The sequence below is a fragment of the Pristis pectinata genome, chromosome 12 (assembly GCF_009764475.1).
Source record: "Pristis pectinata isolate sPriPec2 chromosome 12, sPriPec2.1.pri, whole genome shotgun sequence".
Lineage (NCBI taxonomy): Eukaryota > Metazoa > Chordata > Chondrichthyes > Rhinopristiformes > Pristidae > Pristis > Pristis pectinata.
The window spans coordinates 6,598,852-6,618,753 of NC_067416.1; the positions used below are offsets into that span (position 1 = coordinate 6,598,852).

Here is a 19,902-nt window from a genome sequence, read left to right on the forward strand (position 1 = left end):
AGAGCAAAACAGTTAATTTCGAGGTTGATGAATCTTTGTTATATTTAATTTAGAAAACAAATCATTTAAAATTAGGAGGGGAGACGGGAGGGGGGGGGGGGGGGGGGGAAAACAAACAGAACATGTTTGGGTGGAGACCAAGATAAAATGGAAGAAAGATTGGTGCCTGCTGAGAGAGACTGGAGATGGCATGTTAAACGTCAGCTTATCTGTTTGAAGTGGAACAGAAAAACAAAGAACAGTACAGCAAGTGAGGCACTGAACACAGCAGTTGCTGAAAAACTAAAATAAAAAGACTACAGAAATCACTGGAAATACTCAGCAGTGCAGGCAGAACCTGCAGTGAAAAAGAAAAAACATGAAGTGGCTAACTAATAGCAGGGAAAGAATCTCGAGTTGATCAGCAAATGAGAATACTTAGCTATCCCAATATTAAAAAAACCACAGAAAATGTGCAAAAAACTCAGGTCAGGTAGCATCTGGATCTGAAGTATGTTAACTGTTTTTCCTCTCAAACTTTCATCAAAACTAGGAAATGAAAAAAGGCATGTTTTAATTTGCAAAAGGGGAAAAGGGGTGAGGAGAACAAGGGATTGTCTGCACAGAGTGAAGACCAAGAAAAAGTGAATGACAGAGACGGTGGTGAAGGCTTGTTAATGGCATTTAATTTGTTTGGAGATGGTTTACATAGGAGGAAAAAAAAATGAAAATACAAAGCTTCAACTTTAACACACAGCAGTTACTGAAATTCCATGAAGGAGAATGCTGGAAAGTCCAGCAGGACAGGTAGCATCAGTAGCAAGGGGGAAAACCCTATGCAAGGCAAATGCTGGAAATACACAGTAGACCAGGAAACAATTGGAGAACTGGCCAGTTCTGTTACAAACTGGAAAGGCTAGATATCTGAAATTGAATTCATTGTGGAGTCCCGAGGCCTCAACCAGACTGTTTGTCAGACCCACTCAGTTTTGATGCAAGAGCCAGGAATACTACAGGCATAGATTAGGTTGGATGAAATATTGGGAGGAGAGTGAAGGGGGCAGGGGGAGGGGGGGGGGGGGGGGGAGGGATGTGGTGTACATCAGCTATTTATATTCTTTCCATAGATATTCTTGGGCTGCTGAGTGCTTCCAGTAATTTGTTTTTGTTTCAGGAATTTACACCTCTGCAGTTAGTTGCTTTATAATCTCTGGGCCAACCTACCCAAGATTCAACTTCTATACATACCAGAGGGAAACATGATTATATGGAATTTCAGGAATGTGATCCAGGAGGGAGATAGAAGACTACTTAAAAGAAAATTCTCAATCTGAATCCTCATTGTAGGCATCAATTTGTTATGGAACTAAGGATGGGGCTCTTCAAATAAAGACAATGGAGTGGTACAAAACAAAATCTGGAACTGTTCCAAGATAGAAAGATATATCCCAGGTTTCCATCTGTTGAGGCATCCTAGAAAATACAACTATGGATGACAAATCCTTTGAGCAAGTTATACCTCCAATTACATGATTATTAAAATGGGAAAATTACCATTCCAATGTTTTTTTTCCCCCCAACTTCCAATCCTGACCTGTCAGATTTTTTTTGGAAAGATGCAACCTCCAAACTGATGAAAATCACCATGGTTTGCTTCAGAAAGGCATCCTTAAACAAAAAGCAATTAAAATAGTAAAATGCTCCATCCTTCATAGCAGTCAATTGTTTGGCAAGCAAACTCCATTTCAGTAACAAGCAAAATATGCATCACATGCAAATCATAATCACCATTGAAAAGTGCAGCCATCTAAAGAGGACTTTTCCAGCTTATTCAAGGAAGATTCTTGCCCATCATATTCATGCAAGCATCAGCAGCAAGTTGCAAATCACACCACTGAGTTGCCCACAGGGGAGATGGCAGCAACAGACCACACAAATTTGGTTTGTCCCCTTTGACTCACCAACTTTTACTGATGCACCATAGAAAGCATCCCATCTGGATGCATCACAGCTTGGTACAGCAACTGCTCTGCCCAGGAGCACAAGAAGCTGCAGAGAGTTGTGGACACAGCCCAGCACGTCACGGACACCAGCCTCCCCTCCTTGGACTGTCTTTACCTCTTGTTGTCTTGGTGTAGCAGCCAGCATAATCAAAGACCCCACCCACCCAGGACATTCTTCTTCCATCAGGTAGAAGATACAGGTGCCTGAGGGCACATACCACCAGACTTAAGGACAGCTTCTACCCCACTGTGTGTGAAGACTATTGAACAGTTCCCTTATACAATGAGATGGACTATGACCTCATGATCTACCTTGCTGTGACCTTGCACCTTATTGCACTGCACTCTGTAGCTGTGACCCCTTCTACTGTTACTGTTTTTACCTGTACTACACTTTTTACTAACTCAATGTAACTGCACTGTGTAATGAATTGACCTGTACGATCAGTTTGTAAGACAAGCTTTTCACTGTACCTTGGTATAAGTGACTATAATAAACCAATACCAAAATGGGACCAAGTCTTCTCCTTTTGAAGAAAATTCATATACTCAAACCTTACCAGTTTCAGCATGCTGCAGCTTCCTGCTGTCTTCAGAGCACTGCTTACTTACTGAACTGGTGCACAGCACTCATGCAATGCATAATGACATCACTGGATGCCACAGTCACAAAGAAAAGCATAGGCCACACTGGCCTACTTTGCATGACTGCAGCTGGTCAGCTTTCTGCTCAGTAGCCACGAACATGGTGGGAAAAAAGTTAAAAAATGCATTAATTCTTGGTGCTTGAAAGTCTGCAAATAAGCTACAACTCTGACATGGGTATTTGCAAGTTTGACTAAAAATTGATAGTAAAAATGCCAGAAATAAACTAAACTGAATTCTATCAAACCTATTAGGATAGTGGATGCAGATTTAAAGGAACTGGATAAATCAGGTCTTAGAAAAAAACTGCAAATCTACAGAGGGCAATGGAGAGTATGGCTAACTGGATTACTGCCTGAAAGAGCTAGTTGGCTGCCTGTCCTGAATGGTCACCTATTCTGGGATTCTGATTCCCAGATAAGAATCAGAGAAATAGGTCACACCTACCTTAACTTTTTAAACACTTTACAGGAAGTGAAATAAAAATTGGGACATACAGAAGGTTAAAAAGGTAGAATCTGAAATAACAATTGAATTTTAAAAATCCAAGTTACAAAATAGAGGAAATGGCAAGAAAAAAGCTTAAGGCCAAGAAAGATCAGTAGTAATTATACCTTGCACCCTGTGCATTTCCTTCATGTTCAAGAGATCCACTGGAGTATAGTTAATCCAAGGAATAAAAGGTAAACGGCTGAACATTTGTTGCCTCTAGTTCAGAAATATCAATGTAAACTCAGTCAGAGCTGCAGTATGAAGATGCTTGCATGTGCACATGTAGGCCTTGTCCAAACCATCATTGAAACCTACAAGACAATGGACCCTGAACAAAAGACCTATAATGACAGGCACTCTACCAACATGCCCCCACGGCACAACCACTCTCATACTGCTGAAGAGCCATGATGAGAATGTGCACCTAGAAAACATGGACCTCTTCATCCCATGATTTGAAGCTGGTTAAGTATTTATGGTCAAGCTGTCAACCCCAGCAGCAAGCTCAAAATCTGTCAGTCAAGAGCAAACCCAAAATCCTTCATTGGTAGTATAAACAAACCAGCATCATCTCAGGTCAATATCTCTAGCAATGTTTTAATTATGCTCAGTCAGCTCTAGTGGGCAGTCCATATTGCCCACAAGTTTGATATCAGAGTCCCAAGTACGCTACACCAAATCCCATCAAGGTAAAAGGATTTCCAGGAGGGTAGAAAACAAATACTTTGTGCAGTAGCACTACCCAAAATCTAGAATGGGATACATCAAGGCCACACAAAGTTAAACAGCAATATGGAAGCTCTCAGACAACCTCCTCATAGCATTCCTGCCTCAGCTGTATCAGTCAGTAGATCCTAGGCAGAACTTCAAGGGATTGTTACACATAGGACATCAATTCAGGAATTACATGGATAGCAGGCAATTATAAAAGAACCATCTTCAAAATAAGACTTGTTCAAATGTAAACCACAAGCAGTATTCTGTTTTGAAATTAAAAGGACAGCTTTGTAAACAAACAGTACTGTCTGAAGAGCACAGGCTACTGACCTACAGGAGGCCACTCAACAGATATGGTTTGTAACTGACATGACATGAAATATTCTGCTATGCATCAGCCAAATGCAAAACATTGGGGGCTATTTTATATCAAACACCTTCAGCCAAGTTATTTTTGCATCCTTGTGCCAGAGATCAATGGGGTGTCCCCAAACTGGACTGATTTTGTCACTTAGCATTTCAAATGTGGTCATAGGCATCTTTATGGTTTATCAATAATTAGGATATTTGTACACCAAGTGCCAGCTTTCACCATGCCATCTACTCACAGCTACCATCTAGCGGGAGGTACAGAAGCCTGAGAAGTCCCACACCACCAGGTTCAAGAACAGCTATTCTCCTTCAACCATTCTGTTCTTGTTCCAGCCTGTATAACCCTAATCACTACTATATCAACACTGACTACTTTGCACTACAATGGAATTTGTTTATGTTCCGATTGTGTTCTTTCTATAGTTTGTTTTTCTTGTGAACGTTGTCTCTGATGCTATGTGCTTATGATGCTGCTGCAAGTAAGTTTTTCCATTGTATCTGTGCACATGACAAACTCAACTTTGACTAAAATATTGAACTATGCCATTTTAACTATTAAAATATTCAATTACCTGCTGTAAACTTTGATCTTGAGAATAAAAACACGATGTATTTCAAGTTCAGGAAGATTCTACCAAATTGTCTACATGAGAATACCTGCTTGTCATGATGAATAAAAACCTTCTACATCTACCAGTTTCAGTCTCTGTATGGCTCAGTCACAACAGACTAGTTAGCCACCTCCGAATTACAGTGGAAGAAAACCATGCTCAACCCCAAAGGGACTGTTTGAAAAGTTTCAAGATGCTATGCAGCACATTGTTCTCATTCAACTAGACTAATATTTTCACTAAATTATGAATGCTGCATTGAACACTTTACATCAAAAAGGGGAAGATCAAACATCCAAAAGTTATAATAAACTCTTCTCTCAAAACCAAGGACAACTCATTTCCACTCCAGTTCTGCTGGCTCTGAGACTAAAGCTTCCCATATGAGAACCACAGACTGTGCCACAAATGGGGCAGGTGATACTTGAGAGGGTGGTGGTTTGTCGGAGATATCACTTACTCCTTTCACTGAATGCAAGTGCTTCTGTGCTCCCACTGTAGTGATAGCACTGAGCATCTCTACTGGCCTTTCTCCATAGGGTGGAGATGGGCCAGTGATTCCCACAAGTCAAACAGGGCATTTCATTTTTGCAAAGGAAACTGAGACAAAATATGGGAACAGGCCCTTGGTCCAAGTCAGTACTGACCAATCACCCATTTACACTGCTCCAATGTTATTCAATTTGCCATAACCATGCTATACTGTTTTCTACCAGACACATGCAAACTCCAGACAGGTCCCAAAGTCAAGACTGAACTCAGGTCTCTGGTGTTGAGGAAGCAACTCTTACTAGCAACACCACTGAGTTATCTCTGGAGCTTTTTCTCTATCCTCCTAAAAGAATCTCCTGCTGTTTCAGGCTTAAAGACATTATGACCTATCCACCACAGCTGACGGGACGCAATACAAATCTTGATGCTGGAGATGTTGACCAGGGAGAAAGCAAGAAAATTGAAACTTCTCAATCTACTGAAGGACAAAGACATTGTGAAATTCCTCCAATGCTTTTAAAAAAAAGATGCTGAATGCAGGTGGCCTGTGAAGCCAAAGCATATAGGAAAAGTGGGAAACACTTGCTCAGCACAGCATGATCTTGGAACAATCAACTGAAGGTTGTGTTGGTGCAATAAATTTCAATATTGATGATTGCCATGAATGATGGTTCCCAAAAAAAAGAGCATTTTCCAGTGATCTCAATTGTTTTTTGTTAAGATGAGGCAGAGGGAGAAGTGCTGTGCAGTAGTGCAAGTTTGTCAAGGACCTGTCCTTTCCACATTAAGCACAAGCGCTATTGTTTCTTATGCTTCAGTGAAGAAATCAAGAACCACTTGGAGCATGGCCTCTGAAAAGGTGCACATACATATCTGCCTACTGTAAATCAAATGACTAAGCTTGGGAAATTCCAATCCCCAATATCTATTTTACTTGGTCCTGTGCGATCTGAACTTTTTACTACCATTTTACTACCACTGGTGTGCATAGACTGTTATAGCCATTAGTTTCGCACCAAGGAATTATATAACTTGATAAACCTCAGATGATTCTCCTGCTGTTTGCTATCAATTTCAAACTAGGCACAAGACACTGCTCTCTTGTCCCAAGAATCTTTCAAAGTCTGGCAATTATGCCCTTAGGTCTGGACATTTTACATCACTATCCTTATTTTAATAAACTTATGGTTTCCCCAGGAATAACAAGTTCATGCAAGCTAACTATCCTACATAGGATATTTTGCTATTCAAGAAAGACAACACCCTTGGATATTAGAAAACTGCAAGTCATGATGAATCTCCAGGCCAAGTCACCGTGTCAATTGATCACACTACTTCTACACTAGAGAAAATAAATGCACAAATGTTTTCTAAAGATCTCTCTCGCCTCCTCCCACTTTGCCATCCACACCCTTCCCCCCCCCCCCACAAGATTTTCCTTCCATATAGTTACCTACAGCAAAGTCTTTACATGGCCGAGGACAACACTAAATTTCTTCCCAGCCATATGCCCATTGTCTCTTTTCTTTGTTTAAGATTTTGCATCATAGGGGTCAGCTGTTCTGCAGTACCTATAGCAAAAAGCATAATGCAAACTCAGCTATCAACTTGAAAAGGCTTTCATTTATTGCACCTCATACAACAGGAGGTCCCAAACCACTTCATAGCTACTCAAGTACCTTTCACATGCAGTCATTGTAACTTGAGAAACTTGGAAACCAATTTATATTCCCACAAATAACTATGTCATAACTGGATAATCTATTTTAAAAATGTTGGTTAAGGGATAAATATTGACCAGTACACTGGGTTGCAGCACTAATTGGCATGTTTGTGTATAGCTCAAACTCAAAACTCAACTATAGACTTAAACTGCTGTAATAGAGCCCAGCACGGACATCAATAATTCCTCATTCACATTTGTTCAAAAAAGTTATACCTTTTGCTTCTGGATTGAACCAGGCCCTTAGCTATCATTCAAGGAGATCCACAAGGTCATTATAAACCAAAGTTGTAATCCTGCCACGTAAAGCACTTGTTGATTCATTTGATTTACTGCAATCTTTTTCTGCACAATAGCAGTTTTCCTTTGGCTAGCCTACTGGCACAAGGAATAAAACACCACACACATACATATACCCTTGCCCCAAGATTACGGAAAACGTCTGTTTTCTGGTAGCAACTTGGCACCAGAATAATGCAGATCATCCGGTACATTAAAAGCTCTAACACTGTGCCCTTAACTCAGACAACCAATATGCAGACAAGGTCAATTTTAACTATGAAGAGACCATGAGATTTCATTGAAGAAACAGCTTCTTCCAGCATGGAATTGTTTCCATGGCTGCTTGTTTTACATGCCACACAAAGGAGGGTATTCACTCCTCCTTCACTGCACCCCCCCCCCCAATTACCCCCACTCAAATGGGAGAATGCTGCTTCAGATACACACAGCAGGATAATTACTTAAAATCATCGTAATTTCTGTCACAGGATTGTATTTTCTTTAAACACATTCATTATGCACATTCTTTCTTTGGTCCAAAAAGATTTTAGTGTTTCTGGGTCAGGTACTTCATGTATTTACACCGCTGCTCCAAACTTGTGCTTAACACATTGAGCATTACTGTAATTACAAAGTGAAATGCAGGCAGAGTTAGACCAAGTTTAAACAGGCTTCTGCCTTCAATACATTTCAACTGGAGGGGATGGAATGAATTGAGATTTGGAATACTCTAGAAATCATAACAATGAATGATCCAGGTCCAGCCAAATAGCTAACTTTCTCTTTATATAGTTGAATTTTGAAGTATAAGGGCACAGAATGAACAGGCCTCCCTCAGCTGCTTAGCACAAATATACTACAGGTTTTGTACATTAAAACAGTATTACAAGAAATATGCTCATACAAGTCCTAAAATTGAAAACACTGACCTTGATTACAGAATCTAGACTTAAAAAGTAGTTCACTGTCTATAAACTGATACCCCAGGTATGCCTCAATCCAAACAACACTACATAAATGCAAGATCTCTCATCTCAAATTAAGATCATCTCATGTGACCAATACAGTTTGAACTCCATGACACAATGTGGACAGATTGTCCTCAAGGTATCTTGTCACATCACTTAATAAAAGTTATCATTCAGCCAAAAAGTATTCATATACCTTCAACATACCTTCCCTAACTCAAAGGGTATATTAGCTGTTAAAATAGAGATGCACATCAGCAATAATCTGCTTTAGAAGGATTATCCTCAAAATGGCTGCCAATGTCTACCTTCACAGGAAAGGCCTTTGTGAAAGCTTCTGGAAGCAATACAAAAAATTTAAACAGGTTATTTTAATAATCACTAAAAAGGCAGCTCACCAAACAAGTATCAAATCCAGTTCATCTTATTACAAATTAGAAAAGCTAAGTCAGCCTCTTTGGCTACAAGTAACAAGTTGCGCTGTAAACCAATGGGAGACGCATTCAATACTGAAACTCTAATGTGTTGCTACCTCCATTCCCCAAATAAAGATAAAACAGGATCAATTTAAGCAAGCTAGACTTCCAAATGGTAAGTTATTGCATGCCTTCAAGTTTTTTTATTGGTAGAGTGAGAACAAGTTTCAAACAGATCCCCTGTATAAAAAAATAACTGAAGCCACAGGTACCTGATACACCTATCCATAAGAACCAGTCCAAACCACCAGTGAAATGCATGGGTTGAAAAGGAACAGTTTTAACCCACTGATCTTCTCAGCAAAGTCACACTGAAGAAATCTGCAAACATACCTGAAATTTGAGTTCCAATACACAATTTTCTGAAGATGCAGGTTTACAGTTGTTGCCTATTTTAGCCAAACACATTTACAAACTTTCACCAGATGCAAGTTGCGTGTTAATTTAATGGCTTTAAAGGTGCAGTTCTTGCTCCTCTAAAATAGAGGATTTGCTTTGGGGGGGGGGGGAGTCACTTGGATCTTTTGTCTCATACTTTCAAAGATTACTCAAATGCCAGCTTCAGCTTTTTCCACCACAGCCACCCAAATAGTTCCCAACATACTCCAAGTCTCAGTTTTCCAGCTAATATGCATTTTCTATTTGGTTCTCCTTCCCTAATCTACAAAATTTTAAATGAAATTTCTAAATTTATTATATCTCTGATCTTTACAAAAATATTAACAGCAGTGTAGATTTATATAGAATCTTAACTTTGAGACCATTTCAGTCAGCTTTCCTCACTAAATTCTCCAAAACAATGATAGGCAAAATAGATCCACAAGGATAAATTTATATGACATTTTATGCCCACTTCAATTAATAGACTAATAGGATTGCACTACCAACAGTTGTCACAGACTTAATGGGTAAAATGACCTCTTCCTCTGCTGTAACAATTCCAGAAACAACCATTGTTTTCAAAAATAACTCAAATACAATAAAAACTAATGATCTAATGCCAGTACTTAGCCGCAATTTAACCAGAAGTGCTTTTGGGAGGACTTAATATTTTTCCAAAAAATCTCCTTCAAGCTCAGAAGAATGTTAATTTTAATTATTTCTTCTTAATTGGGAGGGGGAATGGGGTAGTCAAATGCATGAGCCTGATTGGAATTATTGCCCCTCCACCTCTCAACCTGGCAATATAATTAAACACTACCAAAACATTCAATGCAGAACTTAATCAAAAATAATTAAAATCCTCCTGAACTGTAACTACTACATTCTTTGATGTGCACCTTAACGAAGGAAACACTCCCAAAAAGAGAGACCAACACTAATCATACCGGAGAAACAGAACTGAAATGCTAGGACACTGAAGCCATGACTTCAAGAAAGTAAACTAATCCCCTCCCCACCCCCCTTTGAAATTTAAAAGGTGAAACGCGCCAACATTTATAGACCTCTTGACCTTTCCCCGAAGACTCGTCCAGCCACAGAAAATTCTCGCCTATCGTATCCTTTTACTTCCCACCTTTCTAAAGATAACTTTTCAAAACCAGATTTTTCTTTTTGACAGTAGTGCCTCCACAATACACCAGGCAATCCCTGCCTTACTCAACCCCCCCGAAAATAATCAGGAGTATTACAACTCAAGCGCTTGTGCTAAGGAATAAACTATTCCCCATATCCTTCTGCAAGATGAAACTTGCTCAGCACGCATACGATTCTTGGATGTTTCAATTTCCAGTAGACTGGCTGCCAATGCAGGATGGACTGTAGCATTAAATTTCTTTCCTCTGCTTTGCCCCCCCCCCTCCCCCCTGACAGGCGGCGGAGGGCAGGGCTCGGCGATACCTTGACGCAGTCGATGGGGTACATCACGCAATGCTCCATGACCCCGGCCACGGCTCCGGCGATCATGTGCGTGGAGGTGGAAGCGGTCTCGGGCAGGCTCTCGTACTCTGGCTCGCTGCTGCTGTTGTTGTTCTCATCCGAGAAATTGTCCATAATACTCAGGAAGCGGCTGGCTGGGGACGGCGGGCTCACCAAGATGTCGAAGAAAGGAGGCGGCGGCGGCGTGGCGAGGGCTGGCGACTTGCGGGCGATGGCCACCGAGCCGCCCGCGATACCCGACCCGCTGCTGCTGTTGCTGCTGCTGCTGCTGCTGGCACTGCCGTTCCCGCTGCTGATCGCTTCGGCCCGCTCCGGTACTTTGATCCTCACCCCTTCATGTTCAAATTCCATCGGGGAAAAACTTGGTGGCGAAGCCTCGGCTGGTTTTCTCCCCCCTCCTCCTCCTTCTCCTCCCCCCCCCTCACTGATCTTTTCCACAAGCCTTCGCGCTAAATAACGTCCTTTTCCCTCTCTCGTGTTCGGCTCACTCGACGCGCCGGCTTTTATAAAGAGCCGCCCTCCCCTCCTGCCCCACCATCACCATCCTCCTCCTGGCCTAACTTGCGGCGGGCAAGGGGGGCAAAATGGGGGCCGCTCGCCGTGACGTACCTCGATTTCCCAACCCCTCCGCGCCCGCCCAACCGAACTTCCGCTGGCCGAGGGCGGGAACGCGATCCAAGCGCCCGCCCTTCTGGTTTTGGCAGGTATTGATTGGTACAGCGGTATGATTGACATCTAGTCTACCACACCCCTCCCCTTCCGATTGGCCGAGCCCTCCGTCTATCAAATGTAGATCCCAGCATGCGACCCCGCCCTCCCTCCCCGGTCCGCTCGCACGCCTTGGAGGGCCATGTTTTGACTTGCAACCTAACTTAACGGATTGATGCCCCGCCCCCCTCCCGCATGGTGATTGGTTGCAATGCAGAGGCTGGCCCGCCTCCTCCTGTCCTTTGCCTTCTGGTTGACTGCTTGCTATGTCACTCAGGTAATCAGGTTGGGTTGTGAGGGAGGCATGGTCGGCCGTAGAGGTTCACGAGGAACGTATTCCAATCAGTGGCGGGAAACCGTGTCACATGATTAATGGGACTTGCTGCGCCTGGGAGAGGTTTAAGCGGTCCCAGCAAGGACATGGAGAGGAAGGTTATCCGCCCCACTCTCTTAAAGTGCAAGTGCACGTGGAAGCAGGGTTGTTAATGCAAAAAGTACAGAAATGTGCAACACTTTACTATTACGTGGTTACCAGCCAAGTCAGACTAAAAGCGGATTTCTTTTCAAGCTTTCAATAGCATCAGACAAATTACGTAATCATTTGGGGATGTTGAAATCGGGGAATCATGTCACAATTCTAAAGCATTAATCATCTTTTTACGAGCAAATTGCATATGATTTATGAATTAAACATTTGTGCAATGTAAGCCAGACTAAGGCAGTTTAAAAAACAATAAGGTACACTTATAACACGGATGAAGGCCATTTGGACTTTTCAGTCCTATGTAAAAGCAAACTGCAAGCCTCATTCCCTCACTCTTCCTCCAAAGCATTGCAAGTTCTTTCTGATATTTGCCCAGTTTCCTTTTGAATACTACAATTCAATCTGCCTTCTCTACTGCCCCTGGCATTGCATTCCAACCCCAAACCATTGCGTAAAAGATAATTTCCTCATCTTTTGCCAGTCATTCTATGTCACCCGTTTCATTATGCCTTTGCCAATGTTTCACTTTCTGTTGTGCCTTGTGATGCTGATTTACAATAACTCCTACATTACAACATTGAACACTTTTTGAAAACAGTTCATTGCCTGCAAAGAAATTGTACTCAATACCTTGTGGTGCCCTCTGGGTGCAGAAGGCCACATGCATGTTGACAGACGTTGGCATGGAACAGACCATATCAGGGAGGCTAACTGTCAAAATGATTCCCTCTCCAGGCAAACCCATCCCAGACCTGTGAGATGGACATTGCTGCCTTCAACCTAACTAGCACCAGTGCTAGTAACTACAGTTAAGAGTCCATCTCATCGTATAAGGGAACCGTTCAATAGTCTTATCACAGTGGGATAGAAACTGTCCTTGAGCCTGGTGGTATGTGCCCTCAGGCTCCTGTATCTTCTGCTGGGTGGGAGAGGAGAGGAGAGAGAATGACCCGGGTGGGTGGGGTTTTTGATTATGCTGGCTTCTTCACCAAGGCAACAAGAGGTATAGACAGAGTCCATGGAGGGGATGCTAGTCTCCGTGATGTGCTGGGCTGTGTCCACAACTCTCTGCAGTTTCTTGCGGTCTTACAATCTACCTTGTTATGACCTTACTACCTGCACTGCACTTCCTCTGTAGCTGTGACACTTTAGTCTGCATTCTGTTATTGTTTTTACCCTGTACTACCTCAATGCACTGTGCAATGAATTGATCTGTACGAATGGTATGCAAGACAAGTTTTTCACTGTACCTCGGTACAAATGACAATAATAAACCAATACCAATGCGACCACTGCTATTGAACCAGCATTTCTGTGCTGTGCTGGTCCATATGGCATTGAACCATACCAAGCCGTGATGCATCCAGATAGGATGCTTTCTATGGTGCTGGTGCATCGATAAAAGTTGGTGAGTGTCATAGGGGACGTGCCAAATTTCTTTAGCCTCTTGAGGAAGTAGAGGCGCTGGTGAGCTTCCTTGGCTGTGACGTCTACGTGGTTGGACCAGGACAGGCTATTGGTGATGTTCACTCCTAGGAACTTGATGCTCTCAACCCTCTCGACCTCAGCACCATTGATGTAGACAGCTGCATGTGCACCGCCCCCTTTCCTGAAGTCAATGGGTTTAGACTCAGTGGCACTTCCCAGACCTGGAGTTATTCCCTCTTTTTAAAAGTGACTCACTCTTTTAAAAACCTCAACCAAATAAACAACCTGTATAATTTTCTGTGACAGTGTTTTGAAAAGGTTCAGGCAATAAGATTTGCTTTCCCACTAATCCAGTCGGTTTAATCATTCCTGTCCCGCAGACTTGTTTTTCGGTCCAGTGGTTGGCTGACTTCTCTCGCCATTCCATTTGCTATCGTCACCTCAGCTCCTCCACCACCTAGCAGAGAGACAACTGTGTCAATCTCCAGTGTTTTGGGATCTGATTGGCCGAAAATGAGCCCAGCAACCTTTTTCTCTGGCTAATTAAATATTAAATCGATGCCTCACCATCGGGACATGCCCTCTTCTCATTACTACCATCGGGGAGGAGGTACAGGAGCCCGAAGACCCACACTCAACAATTCAAAACGGTCCATGAATCCAAGAACACTACCTCATTATTCCTTTTATTGCACTATTTATTTATTTTTGTAATTTATAGTAATTTAATGTCTTTGCACTGTACTGCTGCCGCAAAGCAACAAATGTCATATCATATAAATCAGTGATAATAAATCTGATTGTATCTTTCCTCATGTTCAGTTTTGGTCACCCTGCTATAGGAAGGATGCCATTAAGCTGGAAAATGTACAGAGGAGACCTACAAGGTCATTGCTGGGACTTGAGGGACTGAGTTATGGAGAGAGGTTGAGCAGGCTGGGACTTTTTTCATTGGAGCGTAGGAGAATGAGGTGTGTTCTTATAGAGGTGTATAAAATCATGAAGGGCATTGACAGGGTCAATGAGCACAGTCTTTTTCCCAGGGTTGGGGAATCAAGATCTAGAGGGCACAGGTTTAAGGTGAGAGGGGAAAGATTTATTAGGAACCTGAGGGGCAACTTTTTCACCCAGAGAGTCGTCAGTATATGGAATGAGCTGCCAGGGGAAGTGGTTGAGGCAGGTACATTAACAACATTTAAAAGGTACGTGGACAGGTACATGGGTAGGAAAGGTTTAGAGGGATATGGGGGCAAATGGGACTAGCTTAGATGGGCATCTTGGTCAGCATAGACCAGTTGGGCTGAAGGGCCTGTTTCTGTTCTGTACAACTCTATGACTCTAATAAGTAATGCCAACACAGTTGGTCTCTTTTGTTATTGTAGGATTAGTCCAGGACCATCAAAGAAAAAAGAAATGGCCAAGAGAGGATGGTAGACACCTTTTAAGTGGTACAGAAAATGCCTGGAAATCTAACATTCTGATGAAGGGTCCCAGACCTGAAACACTAACTTTTTCTCTTTCCGCAGATACTGTCTGAGTTTTTTCCACCTTTATTGCTTTTATTTCAGAAAGTGCCCAAAGGTGTCATCAGCTTCATGATGGCACGACAGGTAGCCAGCACTACCCCCGTGACCACCCATGAGGGGTTGCAGCAGCTTTGACAGCGGGGTCAGTGGGGGCATTGGGGAGACTGAGCAGCCCCCTGCAGTTGCAGAAGTGGGTGGAATGGAACCTGTGGGAGATACAGACACACCTCTGTGGTTGAGAGGTCAAGAGCCTACAGAATGAAATAGGGCATTGCTCCTGAAAACTTGAGACCTGCAACTGTGTCTGCTCATCAGTCAAGGATGAACCCCTCGCTGGGATCTTGCTGCGGCCAACACTTGAACTTGGTGATGTGGCTTTGGTGGACAGATAAAAGATAAAAGTTTTTCTCATAGCTAAAATTCCCCAGTCCTGGTGACGTATGTGTACTGTCTCACACCTGTTGAGGAAAAGACGGACCTAGGAGTACAAGTACATGGTTCACTGAATGTGGCGTCACAGGTAGATAGGGTTGTGAAGAAGGTATTTGGCAACTGGCCTTCATCAGTCAGGGCACTGAGTATAGGAGTTGGGACATTATGTTACAATTGTGCATGACGTTGGTGAGACCACGCTTGGAGTATTGTGTACAGTTTTGGTCATCGTATTATAGGAAAGACATCATTAAACTGGAAAGAGTGCAGAGAAGCTTCACAAGGATGCTGCCAGGAATTGAGGGCCTGAGTTATAGGGAGAGGTTGGGCAGGCTGGGAATTTATTCCTTGGAATGGAGGAGATTGAGGGATGACCTTATAGAGGTGTATCAAATCATGAGGGGTACAGATAGGCTGAATGCACACAGTTTTTATCCCAGGGAAAGGGAACTAAAAACTAGAGGGCATAAGTTTAAGGTGAGAGGGGAAAGATTTAAAAGGGACCTGAGGGGCAACTTCTTCATGCAGTGGGTGGTGCGTGTTGTGACTGTGATCTTAGTCATCAGACAGACACTGAAGCTGGTGATATAAAAGTCTGTATTCATCACAACAAGGAGACATTCTCCTGGAGACCCTCTCAGTAGAGTCTCCCAAACTCAAAGTACATCACATTTTTATACCCTTAAGGTCAAAGGTAACAGCAGGTGACATTGGCACAGTGTTGTGGGCCGAAGAGCCTGTACTGTGATGTAGTCTTCTATGTCTATGTCTAATACAATTTCAATAGTTACAATGACATTGTTGACTTCAATATTTTGAGTTTGACAATGCTTCCTTTGAGTTACATACTCTATCTCCAATGGGAGACACCTCTGAATGTTCAAACACCTTTGTTGGGACAAACTAATTCACGCAGATGGTCTAAAACCTCTGAGGACAGAGAACTCAGACACCCAAAATTAATGCTGTAAGGGCTGACTCTCTGAGTACACAAGTATCCCAACTATTGATAGACCAAATATGCTTGTGACCATGTTTGATGTGCTAAGTGGCAATATCTGTTTGTCTTGCAAACTTCCTTGAACTCAGTCACAATGGTGCAAAATAACTTAGGCATAGTTGCCTGGTTTGATACAGGTCAATTAACATAACCCCCCCCCCATTGTCTTACATTTGGCTGATGCATACGAGAACGCCTCATGGTCACCTCACTTTGCAAACCATATCTCTTGAGCAGCCAGCTCCTTGCTGTGGGCCAGCGGTCTGTGCTCTTTAGACAGTGCTGTTTGTTTGCAACACTGTCCTTTTAACTGCTTGCAATTTACATTAAGAACTGAAGACTGGTTCTTGTTTGAATTAATATCTGCTATATTCACCTAATTCCATAACTCCTGAATCCCTAACGTAGTGTGTATATGAAACAAGCTGCCAGAGCAAGTAGTTGAGGCAGGTAAAATAATAACATTTAAAAGACATTTGGATAAGTACATGGATAGAGGGTTTTAGAAGGATATGGGCCAAATGTGGGCAAATGGTACCAGCTAGGTGGGCACCATGGTCGGCATGGATGAGTTGGGCTGAAGGGCCTGTTTCTGTACTGTACTACTCTATGACCCAGGAGTCTTTGGGTTTTGCTGCTGCTGAGATCTGCACACACAGTGACTCCAAAGGCATAGTCCCTCCAACTCCCAGCACGCAACATGCCAATGGTGGCCGGTGGAGGCTGCAGAGATCCCACTGTGAATGTTGATTGGACGATTGGCAGCTAAGGTCTTGGGAACGTATGATTAATTTACAGTGGTCCCAAATGGAAAAGGTACGAAAAGCAACAGCTCATATAGTTGGTCCAAGTGTATTAACACCATCCTGCTACCAGCAATTCACATACAACTTTTGTTGAACAAAGAACACACCTCTCCCTGAGGAAGCAGTTGGGATTGGTGGTCACCCACTCTAATAAAGCAGCCCTGGCACTCTGCTAGCCCCACTGTCTTGTCACAAGTGCCACAACCTCTCTAGGAGCCAATCAGAAGCAGTAGAGTGGAAGCTCCCATCTTCTATTGAGGCATGGTGCAATGTGATATGTTGCAGTAACCTGGAGTTCACACTAAATTCACAGAGCCCCGGTAATCTTAATAAATTATTGTACGTTCTGTGGACAGCTTGTAGTTATTTATTCACCAACGTAATCAATAGTGTCGATACTTGTTGTTCCTCCCTTGGAATCTCACCGGTAAAAAAATCTGCTCAAAGAAAATGAGAAACACATTTTTAAAGGCCCTGTCATTTCTCAACTGTAGCTGGCTCAAATGAATAACCTTTGATTCCTGGAAATTCCAGGACAATCCAGGAGAATTGGCAAACATTCCTGCTTCAGAAAAAGGAAGTCATGCAGAATCAGAGCGAAAACATGAAGCTCTGATTGGCAGAGGTGGAAACATTTTCATGCTGATAATCTAATAATAAATCTCCACATGGAAAAAAGAAGTTTTATAAGATGAGTTAAACAATTTCTTTCTGAAATCCAATACCTTGTTTTTCTAATCATTTTCCCTGGATTTCTAGAGCATTAACACAACAACGTTATTCAACAGGATCACTCATCATCAACATCCTGGGATTATCAGTGACCAGAAACTCAACAAGGCCACCAACATAAATATTGTGCGTGAGATATCTAAAGTTAGATATTCTGCAGTGAATGACTCAATTCCTGACTCCCTTTACATCATCAACAAGACACAAGTCAGGAAAGTAAAGGAATGCATTCCACTAGCTCCTTGATAGGGCAGCGCCAACACTCAACAGGTTCGTTACCATCCAGGAACAGGCAACTGCCTTTATTGGCGTCCCATTCACCACATGGCTGCTGTATGTACCATCTTACTCCTCAAAGTTTCTTCAACAGAAAACCCAAAGCCTGCAACTTCATTCTCGAGAAGGACAAGACCAATAACATGAGAACACCATCAGCTTAATATCTCTGTAATAACTTGGAAATATAACATTACAGGGTCAAATTCATGGGACTCCATACACAACAGCACTGGAGGTGTCTGCACTACACAGACTTCAGTGGTTTATGAAGGGCTTGCCAATGACACCCACATCCCATCAAAGCATGTCTGAAGCATGGTGACGGTCGCCTCCCGATGTCGTACAAATGAGAGAAGGTGGGCCTTGCTTCTCGACAGTGCTGTGCCCATGGTGTGACAGATGCACATCTGTGTGTATCCACAGGGTTGGAAATTTGTTCACACACCAGTGTAAAAAGCTGTTGAAAGTGCTGTTGAAACTGGCTTAACCTGGAGCGGAGAAACCTTGTGCACTTTTCTGGGACTTGAGGAATTCATTGCCTCATTTTACAGTGGGATTTTTGCTCTCCCTCGTACTCTTTTCCCCAGTGTTAAAGTCCCAAAATGAAGCCAACAGTAGTGCAGCTGCCAAAACTCAGCTGGTATGAATGTTCAACCTCATTCATCTGAATTATGACAGATCTTATTTATTCCATTCTGACAAGGGGTCTTCAACCTGAAACATTAACTATATTTCTCTTTCCATAGATTCTGCCTGACTCACTGAGCATATTGGTATTGGTTTATTATTGTCACTTGTACCGAGGTACAGTGAAAAACTTGTCTTGCATACCGATCGTACAGGTCAATTCATTACACAGTGCAGTTACATTGAGTTAGTACAGAGTGCATCGAGGTAGTACAGGTAAAAACAATAACAGTACAGAGTAAAGTGTCACAGCTACAGAGAAAGTGCAGTGCAATAAGGTGGAAGGTCACAACAAGGTAGATTGTGAGGTCAGAATCCATCTCATCGTATAAGGGAACCATTTAATAGTCTTCACACAGTGGGGTAGGAGCTGTCCTTAAGTCTGGTGGTACGTACCCTCAGGCTCCTGTATCTTCTACCCAATGGAAGAGAGAAGAGAGAATGTCCCGGGTGGGTGGTGTCTTTGATTATGCTGGCTGCTTCACCAAGACAGCAAGAGGTAAAGACAGAGTCCAAGGAGGGGAGGCTGGTGTCCGTGATGTGCTGGGCTGTGTCCACAATTCTCTGCAGTTCCTTGCAGTCCTGGGCAGAGCAGTTGCCATACCAAGCCGTGATACATCCAGCTAGGATGCTTTCTATGGTGCATCAATAAAAGTTGGTGAGAGTCAAAGGGGACAAACCGAATTTAGTTTCATTGATTTTCTGTTCTTATTTATTTGTAGGTTATTAAAGGAGCGACTCCAAACTGCATTCTTTATCTTCCTTGTGATCTGAGATCTCCCATGATGACAGTATGTGCCTGGTCTGCTTTCCCTCTGGAGGTCAGTGTGATGGTTAGCTTCTTAGCCTCAGTATCATTCTAGGCTCTTTGCACTTCCTACAGTTTGCTACAACAGGAAGATCAGAGCTTTCAGTTCAATTGAATGACAAGATTGTCAAAAAGAGCAGCAACCGCATTTGTAAGGCATCACTCACATGGGAAAACATCTCAAACCGCTTGCCATTATACTTATCGAACTAAATTTGACTCAGAGTGACAAAAGGTGACCTAAAGCTTAGTTACTGAGAGATGTTTTAAGGGTTGTCCTAAAGAAAGTAAAGAAGCAAAGGGGCTTACAGACGGATTACAAATTTTTGTACATTCACCATAGAAAGCATTCTATCTGGATGCATCATGGCTTG

At 42.6% G+C, this 19,902-nt stretch overlaps 1 protein-coding gene across 1 annotated transcript in view; it reads right to left on the minus strand.

Annotated features, from left to right (window-relative positions):
• Window positions 1-11,253, minus strand: part of slc25a28 (solute carrier family 25 member 28) — a 42,003-nt gene extending 30,750 nt beyond the window's left edge. Inside the window, exon 1 of the mRNA XM_052027239.1 lies at window positions 10,600-11,253. Coding sequence (XP_051883199.1) covers window positions 10,600-10,989 — 390 coding nt within the window. The 5' untranslated portion in view covers window positions 10,990-11,253. The remainder of the gene's footprint in view (window positions 1-10,599) is intronic.
• Between the last annotated feature and the right edge of the window lie 8,649 nt (window positions 11,254-19,902).